Source organism: Humulus lupulus, chromosome 8, assembly GCF_963169125.1.
Source record: "Humulus lupulus chromosome 8, drHumLupu1.1, whole genome shotgun sequence".
In the NCBI taxonomy this organism is placed as follows: domain Eukaryota; kingdom Viridiplantae; phylum Streptophyta; class Magnoliopsida; order Rosales; family Cannabaceae; genus Humulus; species Humulus lupulus.
This window is the reverse complement of record NC_084800.1, coordinates 35,006,861-35,017,456: the sequence shown is the minus strand read 5'-3', so window position 1 is coordinate 35,017,456 and position 10,596 is coordinate 35,006,861. Positions and strand designations below refer to the sequence as shown.

The 10,596-nt window shown below is 31.1% G+C and overlaps 2 protein-coding genes across 2 annotated transcripts; both read left to right on the top strand.

The window, feature by feature from the left end:
* Positions 1 to 1,998: 1,998 nt before the first annotated feature.
* LOC133796762 (large ribosomal subunit protein uL5c) lies at positions 1,999 to 4,477 on the top strand. The gene is made up of 3 exons (XM_062234410.1): positions 1,999 to 2,314; positions 2,940 to 3,140; positions 3,971 to 4,477. Exons 1-3 carry the CDS (start codon positions 2,054 to 2,056, stop codon positions 4,310 to 4,312), a joined length of 804 nt encoding a protein of 267 aa, XP_062090394.1. The 5' UTR covers positions 1,999 to 2,053; the 3' UTR covers positions 4,313 to 4,477.
* Positions 4,478 to 7,270: 2,793 nt separating this feature from the next.
* On the top strand, positions 7,271 to 10,471 carry LOC133796760 (sphingoid long-chain bases kinase 2, mitochondrial). Its single transcript, XM_062234407.1, has 12 exons — positions 7,271 to 7,656; positions 7,744 to 7,820; positions 8,252 to 8,305; positions 8,411 to 8,470; positions 8,559 to 8,636; positions 8,790 to 8,836; positions 8,949 to 8,989; positions 9,141 to 9,225; positions 9,327 to 9,441; positions 9,552 to 9,674; positions 9,796 to 9,896; positions 10,021 to 10,471. Exons 1-12 carry the CDS (start codon positions 7,467 to 7,469, stop codon positions 10,148 to 10,150), a joined length of 1,101 nt encoding a protein of 366 aa, XP_062090391.1. The 5' UTR covers positions 7,271 to 7,466; the 3' UTR covers positions 10,151 to 10,471.
* The last annotated feature ends 125 nt before the right edge of the window (positions 10,472 to 10,596 follow it).

Sequence of the window (10,596 nt, the reverse complement as noted above, 5' to 3'; positions counted from 1 at the left end):
AGGACTCCGATTTAGACCATCTTTATACCGTTAGAAAGCTAATTCAATTATCTACAACTTTCTAGAAATACTATTTTTCGAAATTCATAACATAACTGGGTCAAAAATAGGTCGGAAGTTACAGTATCCTAAAGTTACGAAAAAATCTATTTAATTATCTAAATAACAACATAATCCACAAATAAACAAGATTGTAACAAATGTCACGCTCCTAATGGTCTTGGAAGATTCTAGAGCTTTCTCGAACTTTCTTTTATTTAAACTGTAATTAAATCCTTAAATAAACATGCACGACAAGTGTCATGTTCTTATTAATTCTATCTAAACCTTATAGTATAATAAATAACATCTTTATAATCAGCTATATTAATCAAACCTTATGTTATAATTAATATTCTTAAACTATAGGTTAAACATATAAAATCCATAATTGTTGCTATGAGTTTCCAACTAAGTCCCGGCTTAAAGCAAAATCCATAGTAATGAACATACTATAACTACTACTAGCTACTACTACTACTACTACTACTAAGTAAATTCTGGGACTCTACAAGTACATGTCCTCGTCGTCCCTGGGGGCCGGTGGTGCCGGTGGTCCTCGAGAGTCAGAGGAACTACTTCTCTCATCAGGGTCTGAATTCATCATAGGCTGCTACTACTACTACTGCTACTGCTACTGCAAAACAACTTTTTCTTCAAAAAAAAAAAAAACAAAGTCAATGGAAAATATATGGCTTAAAACATCACTCCAGCCAAAATGCATGTATTAGTCTCAAAATTACAACATAGAGATTCAATTCATTCTTCATTTACATAGACAAAATAAAATATAAAAATAGGCAAATAGGCATTGCATCAAACATTTGGTGCTCTAACTGAATCCATAAAAAAAAGGAAATATAGAGAGAGATTACCTCTCCACGACTTTAGAAGAACGGGTGGAAGTAGGGAAGAGTACCTCTGTCATGGACCACCTATTGGGACGATCAAATACCTCTGAGTGGGTGTGTTGCTTGATGGGAGTGAGAATGAGCAAGAGAATGAATTAAAATCAATGGAACAAAACAAGAAACAAATGATCTGCATCCACCAAATTTAGTAAGCAAAACAGAAATTCTATATGACGAAATTTAAAATATGAGAAGACAAACAAAATTAGGGCACAAAATGGGAAAAATAAGAAGAACAAATGTAAGACAAATGCAACCACAGATGGAAAACAAGGTAGCTTCGTTCCTGGACAATGTACGAAAAAACAGAGGAAAAGAATGAAGGAAACCCACGACATTCAAAATGAAAATTAGTTCACTCAACCTCCACCATCAATTAAACGCATCAATCCACCTACTATTCAACAATTTTAACACAAAACTCCGACTAAAAAAAACAATGGGGAGGGAGAGATAGACCGAGGTATATTCAGAGGGGAAGAACGACTGTTCTTTGTTTTCAATTAAAAAAATCATAAAAAAAATTAAGAGTGGAAACGGTAGTCAGTTCCTAAGAGTTGTCAATGGGTTATCAAGAGGTTATCAAGAGGTATATGTGTATTTTAACACATCCTCAACCTAACACTATAATCCTACCATCCATCATGGATCCAATGACTAAAAATAGATAAAGGACTAAATCCTTCAAATCCAAGAGAGAGAGACTAAAAATATAAAATAATTAGGATTATAAATAAATAATCCCTTGCCAAGTGCACCGATACACCCTTTTTTGGGTGCACGGTAAAATTTCCTAATATTTTTTAAAATAGAAATGGAGAAAAATAAGTGAAAAAAAGTAGTAAAATTTTGTTTCTATTAAATTCATCGAGAAGGCCCAATATCTTATCCCATTTCATTTGCGAAGATAACCACAAATATCTACCCCCGAGCTTAAAATTATCTACGAAAAAACCAATCAAGAGAACACTGGTATTGGCATTATAGTAAATAAAGTTGAATTCTAGGCTCTTTCCCCAGCTTTCTCGCTAAACCCATCTCTACACTGCAAAAGCCTCTCAAATTCATATAGTGAGAAAAATAGATAACGAAGCTTCATTTACATGGCGTCCCCTTCGCTCTTAGGGTCCAGTACGTCGTCGTTTCACGGCCAGTTCCCGGCCATTCAACCTCCATTGTTTTCTGCACGAATCCCTCACGGGAACATCGGAAATGGATGCGGGATTGTCTCGGTCAGAGCCATGGCGAGACCTGTGTTGGTGGAGAAGTCTGAGTATGAGAAGGTCCAACGGCTCAAAAACACTTACCTCGAGAAAATTGTTCCTCTGCTCATGGAAGAGTTTTCCTACAAGAACATCCTCGAGGTGAAACGAACATATATTATCTTGATGTTAATTTGTTTGTTCTTGTGATTCTTTGTGCAATGGCGTCCTTCATTTTTGCATTTGGGTTGGAAAAAAGAAAAAAATAGGACCCTTTTGTAGACATGATTATTTGGGTGCATTTTTGGTTAGCTTATTTTGGACGAAAATTAGGAGACTAACTATTTGATTTTATTATTTGCTATATCAATTTGAAACAAAAAAAGAAGTTTATTTTGTGAAATAGTATATTATGCGTGGTTGAGTGTAGGGTGTTAGCGTCGTCAACTGGAGTATGGTGTGGTCTGAAAGACAGGTTTATACAAGAAGTGACTTTCAAAATGGCGTATTTTGTGTATAACTTTTTATTTTTATTTTTCTTCTCCTTTAGAGAAGAGAGAGAGAGAGAGAGAGAGAGAGAGAGTTTGATTGTTTACTGAATTATGGTTTTTGGGTTTTTGTTTGGTTGCTAAGAAAAATCGAATACTAAACAGTTGAGCTTATTCAAGTAAAAGAAGCCTATTTGTTTAGGTTTCCTCTAGATATAATGCCTGCTATACCATTCTTGTTATTTTTAGCAATTTTTTTCCTTTGTTCCCCACAAATGTTTGGTACGGGAACTGTGTAGGTTCCAAAGGTAGAGAAGATTGTGGTGAACTCTGGTATTGGAGATGCTCAGCAAAATGCAAAAGGGCTCGATGCAGCAATGAATGATATGGCACTCATTACTGGGCAGAGACCTGTAAGGACACGAGCAAGGAATTCCATTGCCACCTTCAAGATCAGAGAAGGTCAACCGCTAGGGATTGCTGTCACACTTAGAGGAAATGTGAGCATTTTGTCTGTTCAAGTATTGAATTTTAGTTTGACAGTGATTTCTTTGCTCATTCTTGTTGATTCTTATTGTTGTCTGTCAGAAACAACTTGACTTGTTTTATCTATCATAAGCATCCATTTCTTTTGCATTTCATTATTGAAGGGATACCCTGATGTTGTACCGGAAGAAAATGTCAGGGTCGCTAGTACTAGAAATGTTTAGTAACTTGGAATTCTCTTTGCTAGCTTTATACAATAACCATTTTATACTTTCATTTGCAGTAAAATTATGTTTTTGGTAACAGTTCGTTGGTTACAAGTCAGTGGACAATCATAAATGGTGTCAACATGAGGAGCTTGATAGTTTTTTCGTTTTCCTTTCATGGCAGAGTCTTCCAAGTGTCTAAAATTACTTAAGATATTATTTCATCATGAAAAAATTAAATGGTTCTGAACTTTCATTGTTGATTAATCATTTATTTCACCATCTATCTTCTTTAGTTGGAAGGGGAGGATTTTTTATTTTCTTAAATGGAACTCTAGCTGATTATGTGGTTGTATGACACTACTAGCTCAATAGGATCACACTAGTGTTGTGGTCAAAATGAAAAAAATGGAAATGGGAAGAAAGTTGTAATGACTACTTTGCTGCGGAGCCTGGGCTTAACCAATTAGTTTATATGCATCGCGCATCTCATTTCGAGTCATGTGAAGCTTTTGTAAAGTTATATTCAAGAAACTAGAAAGTGTTTCATTCTGCTATTACTTTCAATATCATTTCAGTTAAAGCATAACAAAATGAATCTTATGCCGTAACTCATTGCTTCTTCTCAAATTTTGAAGGTGATGTACTCATTCCTCGATCGCCTTGTTAACTTGGCATTTCCTAGGACAAGGGATTTTCAGGGTGTGAATGCAAATAGTTTTGATGGACATGGGAATTACTCTGTCGGAATTCGTGAACAGAGTGTGTTCCCGGAGATCAGGTTTGATGCCCTTGGTAAGCCCATGGGAATGGATGTTTGCATTGTCACAACTGCTAAAACAGATAAAGAAGGCCAAAGACTATTAGCTCTCATGGGGATGCCCTTCAGAGAGGGTGGAGGTACCACAACATTGGTGCGCAAGAAGAAGCTCAGGGCTCACCACTTCGATTCCAAATCTAGAGGAAGAGCCCGGAAATGAAAACAAGGATTCCACAACATTTGTTAGTGTATTTGCTCTGTTTTCTATTCTCTTTTCCTTGTTTATGCCACCAACTGAGCACATGGGTTAAAGAAAAAATATGGCTTTGGTTGTGTAAATTATGCCGTTGTTGCTAATGTTAAATGTTGTAATTGCTTTCTGTTATTTGTTAGACCAATTCTTTTTTGCATAAAATTATTTGGAAAATTATATAATTTACGTCATTTTGAGTAAGCCTATATGCATTTGCATTTTAATGGGTACATAAATTAAGGATTTATTTATTTATTTTTCCATTGGTATGGTGGCTTTGGCTATAAAGAAAACATTTTTACACCTCGAACCAAACAACCTCCGTTATTATCAATGATTTTATTTGACACTAGATTTAAAAATCTTATTTCAACATTCTATTCTAAATGATATTTTCAGGATTTATTATTTAATAATTTTTAAGATAATTTTGTAATTAGTTAGTTCAACGTTAAGTATAAATTATAAAATAACCCAAGTGTAATTTTACCACCCATGAATAATAATCTCCACCAAACTTTAAAATGAAAATCTACAAAATAACATCCAACAATATTATTCTGTACTAAAAGTCAAACAATTTACAGCTACATTATACAACCCAACAATTTACATTAATGAGTCTACAAGATGGCTACGAAAATAATATAAACTTTAATTGTGTTTTTTATACTAGCCAAATTAACAATCAAAATGCAATTTTCATTTAGGGTGTGTATAGAAAACCATTTTATAATTGAAATTGAGTGTAATTCCAAGTAATTACTCAATTTGGTGTGTTTGTCTCACCATATAATTACATATGTAATTAGAGGTAATTGGGAGTACCAATTATACGTTATAATTCTCATAGCCCCATGAGAATTTGGTGTAATTATATTGTGTAATTACAACTTGTTTTGCCAAATATAACAATAGAAATTCATAAGTAATTACCACTTAACATCTAAACATAACTTGCATTTTAAAATATAGTATAATTACTCAAATATATAATTACTACCTATGTAATTACACGGTCTAATAATTAGACCCCAACGTACCCTTATTTTTTTTAAGTACTTTCATTCTATTATACATGGCAGGTGCCTTGAAGTTAGTTTATAGATTGTATATAATATATATAAATAATCAAACACAAATAGTTAATTTAAGAGAGGGGAATATTATTTCTTTATAAATTATAAATTCGCGTTTAATGAAAATTATTATTCTCAATTAGATTTAATACTTTTTGTATTGTTTTCTGATACCATTAGTTTTAAAAATCATCTAAATAAAGTAATATTTAAAAAACAAAAATTAATAAAGTCATCTAAAAAATATTAAATTGAAGAAAAAAATAATCTAAACAAAGTAAATAAATTAAAAAAAAAAGTAACAAATGACTAATAATTTCTCATCACAAATTTAAATTACTCAATCAATTATATTTTCAAAACTACAATAAAAAAATATTTATGTGCTTAAATGTAATATTTTTTTTATTAATTATTCATTTTGTCATTTAACATATTTTGTTTATCCAAACAATATATGTAATAGTATAATAAGATATAAATATATATATTTTCTTATTTTTTACTATAATTTTTTTAGGAGTTTTATCATAGATATATATTTTTTATGTTTATTTATTTTCTTACAGACCTTGATATTTTTTAAACAAAAACACTACCTTAAGTTTTCAAAAATACGATTTTTTTTTAAGAAAAATATCTTAAGCACAACCTTAAGTTTTTAAAAATAGGATTTTTTTAGTGAAATTAAGTGTATTATGTAAATTTCTCTTATTTTAATTCTTCTAGCCACTGATCAAATAATACATATTTATATATAACTTTTTATTGACTTTTAATTTTTTAAATAAAATAATTAAAATTTGATCAACAAATTTTTAAATTCATAGTTGTCATTTAGAATTTTTTAATATTTGATTATATTAAAATTTATAGGTATTTTTTCTAAAAGTAAAATAGAAAAAAATATTCAATTTAAAAATTAGAATCATCGTAACTTTATCTCTTTTATATAATAAATATATAGATAATGGAAATTTTTTATTTTAACAATTTTTTATTTTTTTAATGTTAACTTTAAGGAAATATTTTTATATTTAACATAATATTTTTATATTTAAGGGTAGTTTGTAAATACTTAAACTTAAATAAAATAAAATAAAATAAAATAGAATATAATATTTTAAAGATATTTTACAATGATAATCATTCAAAAATAATAAATAATTAAACAAATTAAAATATGATATTTTCGAGATATTTTACAATGATAACTATTTAAAAATAATAAAATTATAAATTTTATAACTTAAATAAAATTTAATTAAACTTAACCTCATTTATTGGAATAATATTATAATCTAATGTGAATTAGCAACAAATTACTTTTTTAAAATAAACTAGCAATAAACTTAAATTTAAAATCCACTTATAATATTTAATGTTACATTCAATATATAATATATAATATATTGTTGTCACTCCTAAATTAACAAACATAAACGTAAATAAAAATAAATAAATTATTTAATTAAAATATGATATTTATTTTAAAATTTATATAACATTAATATAAATTTAATAAAAATAATTAATAAATTCTATAAATAAAACTAATAATTAATAAATTCTATAAATTAAACTAAATAAACGCTTGTGTGTATTTAATGTATTATTGGTTTACTAGTTTTTTTTAATTTTTTTTTAAATTATCTTATTTTTTTAAAACTATAAACGATTTTTTTTTAAATATGTAGTGAATTACACTGTTGTATAATAATAAATAATTGTAATTGGTATTTGCTTAAATCTCATTATTTTCCCAACAAAAATCTCATTATTTTGATCGAAGTTAATGCATTGCAAAAACCCTCGTTCTTTTCTCAAATCTAATATTTGACGAAATGACAGGTAATTAACTAACTCATTTTTATGAAAGAAGACAGGATTCAAGAGGCTTCACTTACACTTCGATTAGATTTAGAATAGAACCAATAATAATAATAATAATCATATTACACTTTCTCACCTTTGAATTTGATTATCATCTGAGAGAATCTCAAAATTCCTAAAGTGACCCAGAAATCTAAAAGAAGAATAAGATGATGGGTTTCTATCAGATAGCATTGGGAGGTGGAGGAGTGCAAGGAGTTGGGGTTTCAATGGCCAAATCTTGCCTAATCAACGCAGAGCAACCCGCCATCCCGGATCTCTCTACTGAACGCTCCATTTTAGGAAGTGGGTCCTCCTTTTCTCGCCGCCGCGACCTTGTTTTCATCGTTAATCCTCGAGGTCTCTCTCTCTCTCACTCTCCCTCTCTATCTTCTCTCTCATGGAGGTTCGAGTTTTTACTGGTTTCTTATATGGAATTTGGAACAGGTGCAAATGGCAGGACAGGGAAGGAATGGAAAAAGCTGCTTCCATATCTAAGGTCTCGACTCGGTTCAAATTGTAATGTGCGTTTTCCCCCTCATTTGTTTGTTTTAAATTTATCGTTGAAGTATGAAGTTAGAGGCAATATCTAGTTCTCATTAGCAACGAGTTCGATTTTTTTTTTTTTGTGTGTGGCTATGATTATGGACTCTAGCAACTATATATGTTAATTATAGTTTTTGTTATCAATTGGTCTTGGATGCATTAGTTTATTATATAATCTTACCTAACATTGTTTTGGATTTGTTGGTTATGGGTTCTTGCTAAATTATTGTTCTTGGAACTTATAGTCTATAGTGAATCGGATATCATTTATAACCAACAACTAAATAGGTTGAGCTTGGACTCGTTTTCTTCTTCAGTATCTGCTGTGTGGTATATCTTTTTTATTTTATTACTTATTTATGCTAAACTGTCTTCATTTATTGAAAACAATCTTCTAAATTGTTGGCAGATATGTGAATCATTGACTTCAGGTCCTTCTCATGCAATTGACATAACAAGGGAGGTAGGAATTCAAGAGTTTTATTGTTTGAGATTGAGCAAAAAAAAAAAAATCTTGGATCACTTCCAAAAGATTGGCTCTCATATGAGTTTCATACTTTATGTGCAGGCTATTAGGGAAGGTGCAGATGCTGTAATCGCAGTTGGAGGAGATGGAACTCTTCATGAGGTACAACCAGATTCGCATCAAGCTCTTTTGCATCAGTCATCCTTATTTTTTTTATCTATTGTTATTTTTTTTTTTTGGTATAATGCAGGTTGTTAATGGATTCTTCTGGGCTGGAAAAGCTGTCACTAATCATGACAGAGAAGCCACACATTCAACTGCACTTGGTGTAAGTGCTTTACGATAGGGAGATTTTTACATCATATTAGGTTTTATGTTCCTTCTCAACTGCAGCATTAGTCACCAGTGACATTAACTGATAATTTGACTGATCTATGAAATTCAAGAGGGAGCATATGATATAATTCTTTACCTTCTGCAGCTGATTCCCTTGGGTACAGGTTCTGATTTTGCCAGAACACTTAGCTGGTAAGTTCATGCATTTCAAGCTGCTTTCATTTAATATCACTAGTATCTGTTTACTTTGCCAAAGTTCAATAATTAGCTGTTAAGATGATTAACTGATTACATTTTTTCAAAGGCAAAACAATCCTGTTGAAGCCATTGAACGTATATATAGAGGTTCTATTTCTTCTCTTACTTTTCTGTTTTCCCTTGTGTCATTCATTTTTCACTTAAGAGCAAAAGTGTTTTCAGAGTTGGTCCTTTCTGTATATCACATTTACTTTGTCGTGTGACTACTAATGTGATGCTTTTTATCACCTTTCTGTAGGACACCGATCAAAAGTAGATATTGGTGTCATTGATGGAGAAAAAGGAGAATCACATTACTTCTTGAATGTTGCTGATATTCATTTGTAAGGTTCCACAGAAAATAGTATGGTTGATTCTCAACAATAACTAATGCTAATCTTATTAACTAATTGTAATTTCTTTTCATGTATTTTGAAATGTGAAGGAGTGCAAAAGCAGGATTTTTTGCCTCAAGATACAAGAAATTTGGAAAATTGTGCTATGTTATTGGTGCTTTGCAAGCCTTTATTGGGCACAGTAATCAGGACCTCAGAATCAAGGTTGGCATGTTTCACGAGTCCCAGAAAAGCTTCATTTCTTTTCTACATTTGTAGTTCATACCCTACTATTAGTCAGCATCACATTGCTTACATTCTAGCATTATTTGTAGGTTAATGAAGGTGAGTGGCAAACATATCCCCTAGTGACAGCCCTTTGCATTGGTAATGCGAAGTATTTTGGTGGTGGCATGAAAATTACACCAAATGCTGATCCATCTAGTGGAGATTTTGAGGTAGATAAATGTTACTCTTTTTTTTTCTCTTTCTCAAAAAGAAAAAAAAATCGACCTTATTTGTTGCTCAGTTAAAAGTTTATATAAAACATTTGAAATTTGGAGTCCATTTTGCTTGCAGGTAGTGATTCTTCAGGACTTCAAGTGGTATGACTTTGTTCTCAAACTACATAAGCTATACAATGGCACACATTTATCAGTAACAAACGTTTCTTCAATAAGGTACCTCCTATATTCTTGAATGAAGCTCTCCTATGCAGTAACTGTAATGATACTAACTGTGCATAGCTATTCGGTTTTTGATCTTGTGTGTTTTTATCTTTACACATCCTGTTATGTGGTGCAGGGTTCACTCCATTGAAGTGGAAGATATTTCAGGAAGTTGCAGCATATTTGTTCAGTCCGATGGGGAACATCTCGGGTTCCTGCCTAGGAAGTTTTGCATAATACCAGCTGCTATCGAGATGATATGCTGAGGTTAAATTAAGAACTAGTAGTTTCTCAGAGGTGGTTTGCATCCCATATGAATGAGTAGTGTGGAAGGACCTAAACAGAGCAATGGAACCATCGTTTGGGAGAGAAGAAGATATGGATAGTTTTAGACTTCTTGGGACTGTTGTGCATATTTGTTTATGGGAAAAGAAATGAGTTGTTCTTGGATGAAAAAAGAAATGCTTAGAGCATTTTTATGATCTTTAAGCATTTTCCTTCAGGGTTTGAGCTTTTTGTTAGCACATTTTCTTCATTTCTTTTTAATAAGAACACAGGAAAAGATAGAGGATTATTCCATTCATTAATTTTTATGTTATTAATTTTCCTTTCAATAAAAAATATAAAAAAAAGTCTAGTATTTTTCTCAAAAAAATGAATGAGAAAAGCTTTCCAATTTTAAGTGTAATAAACTGTAATTACTTCTGCTGAA

Coding starts and splice junctions, on each gene's coding strand:
- LOC133796762 (XM_062234410.1), top strand. CDS start 2,054: ATGGCGTCCCCTTCGCTCTTAGGGTCCAGTACGTCGTCGTTTCACGGC. Junction 2,315..2,939: donor CCTACAAGAACATCCTCGAG/GTGAAACGAACA, acceptor GGAACTGTGTAG/GTTCCAAAGGTAGAGAAGAT. Junction 3,141..3,970: donor CTGTCACACTTAGAGGAAAT/GTGAGCATTTTG, acceptor CAAATTTTGAAG/GTGATGTACTCATTCCTCGA.
- LOC133796760 (XM_062234407.1), top strand. CDS start 7,467: ATGATGGGTTTCTATCAGATAGCATTGGGAGGTGGAGGAGTGCAAGGA. Junction 7,657..7,743: donor TTTCATCGTTAATCCTCGAG/GTCTCTCTCTCT, acceptor AATTTGGAACAG/GTGCAAATGGCAGGACAGGG. Junction 8,990..9,140: donor CATTGAACGTATATATAGAG/GTTCTATTTCTT, acceptor ACCTTTCTGTAG/GACACCGATCAAAAGTAGAT.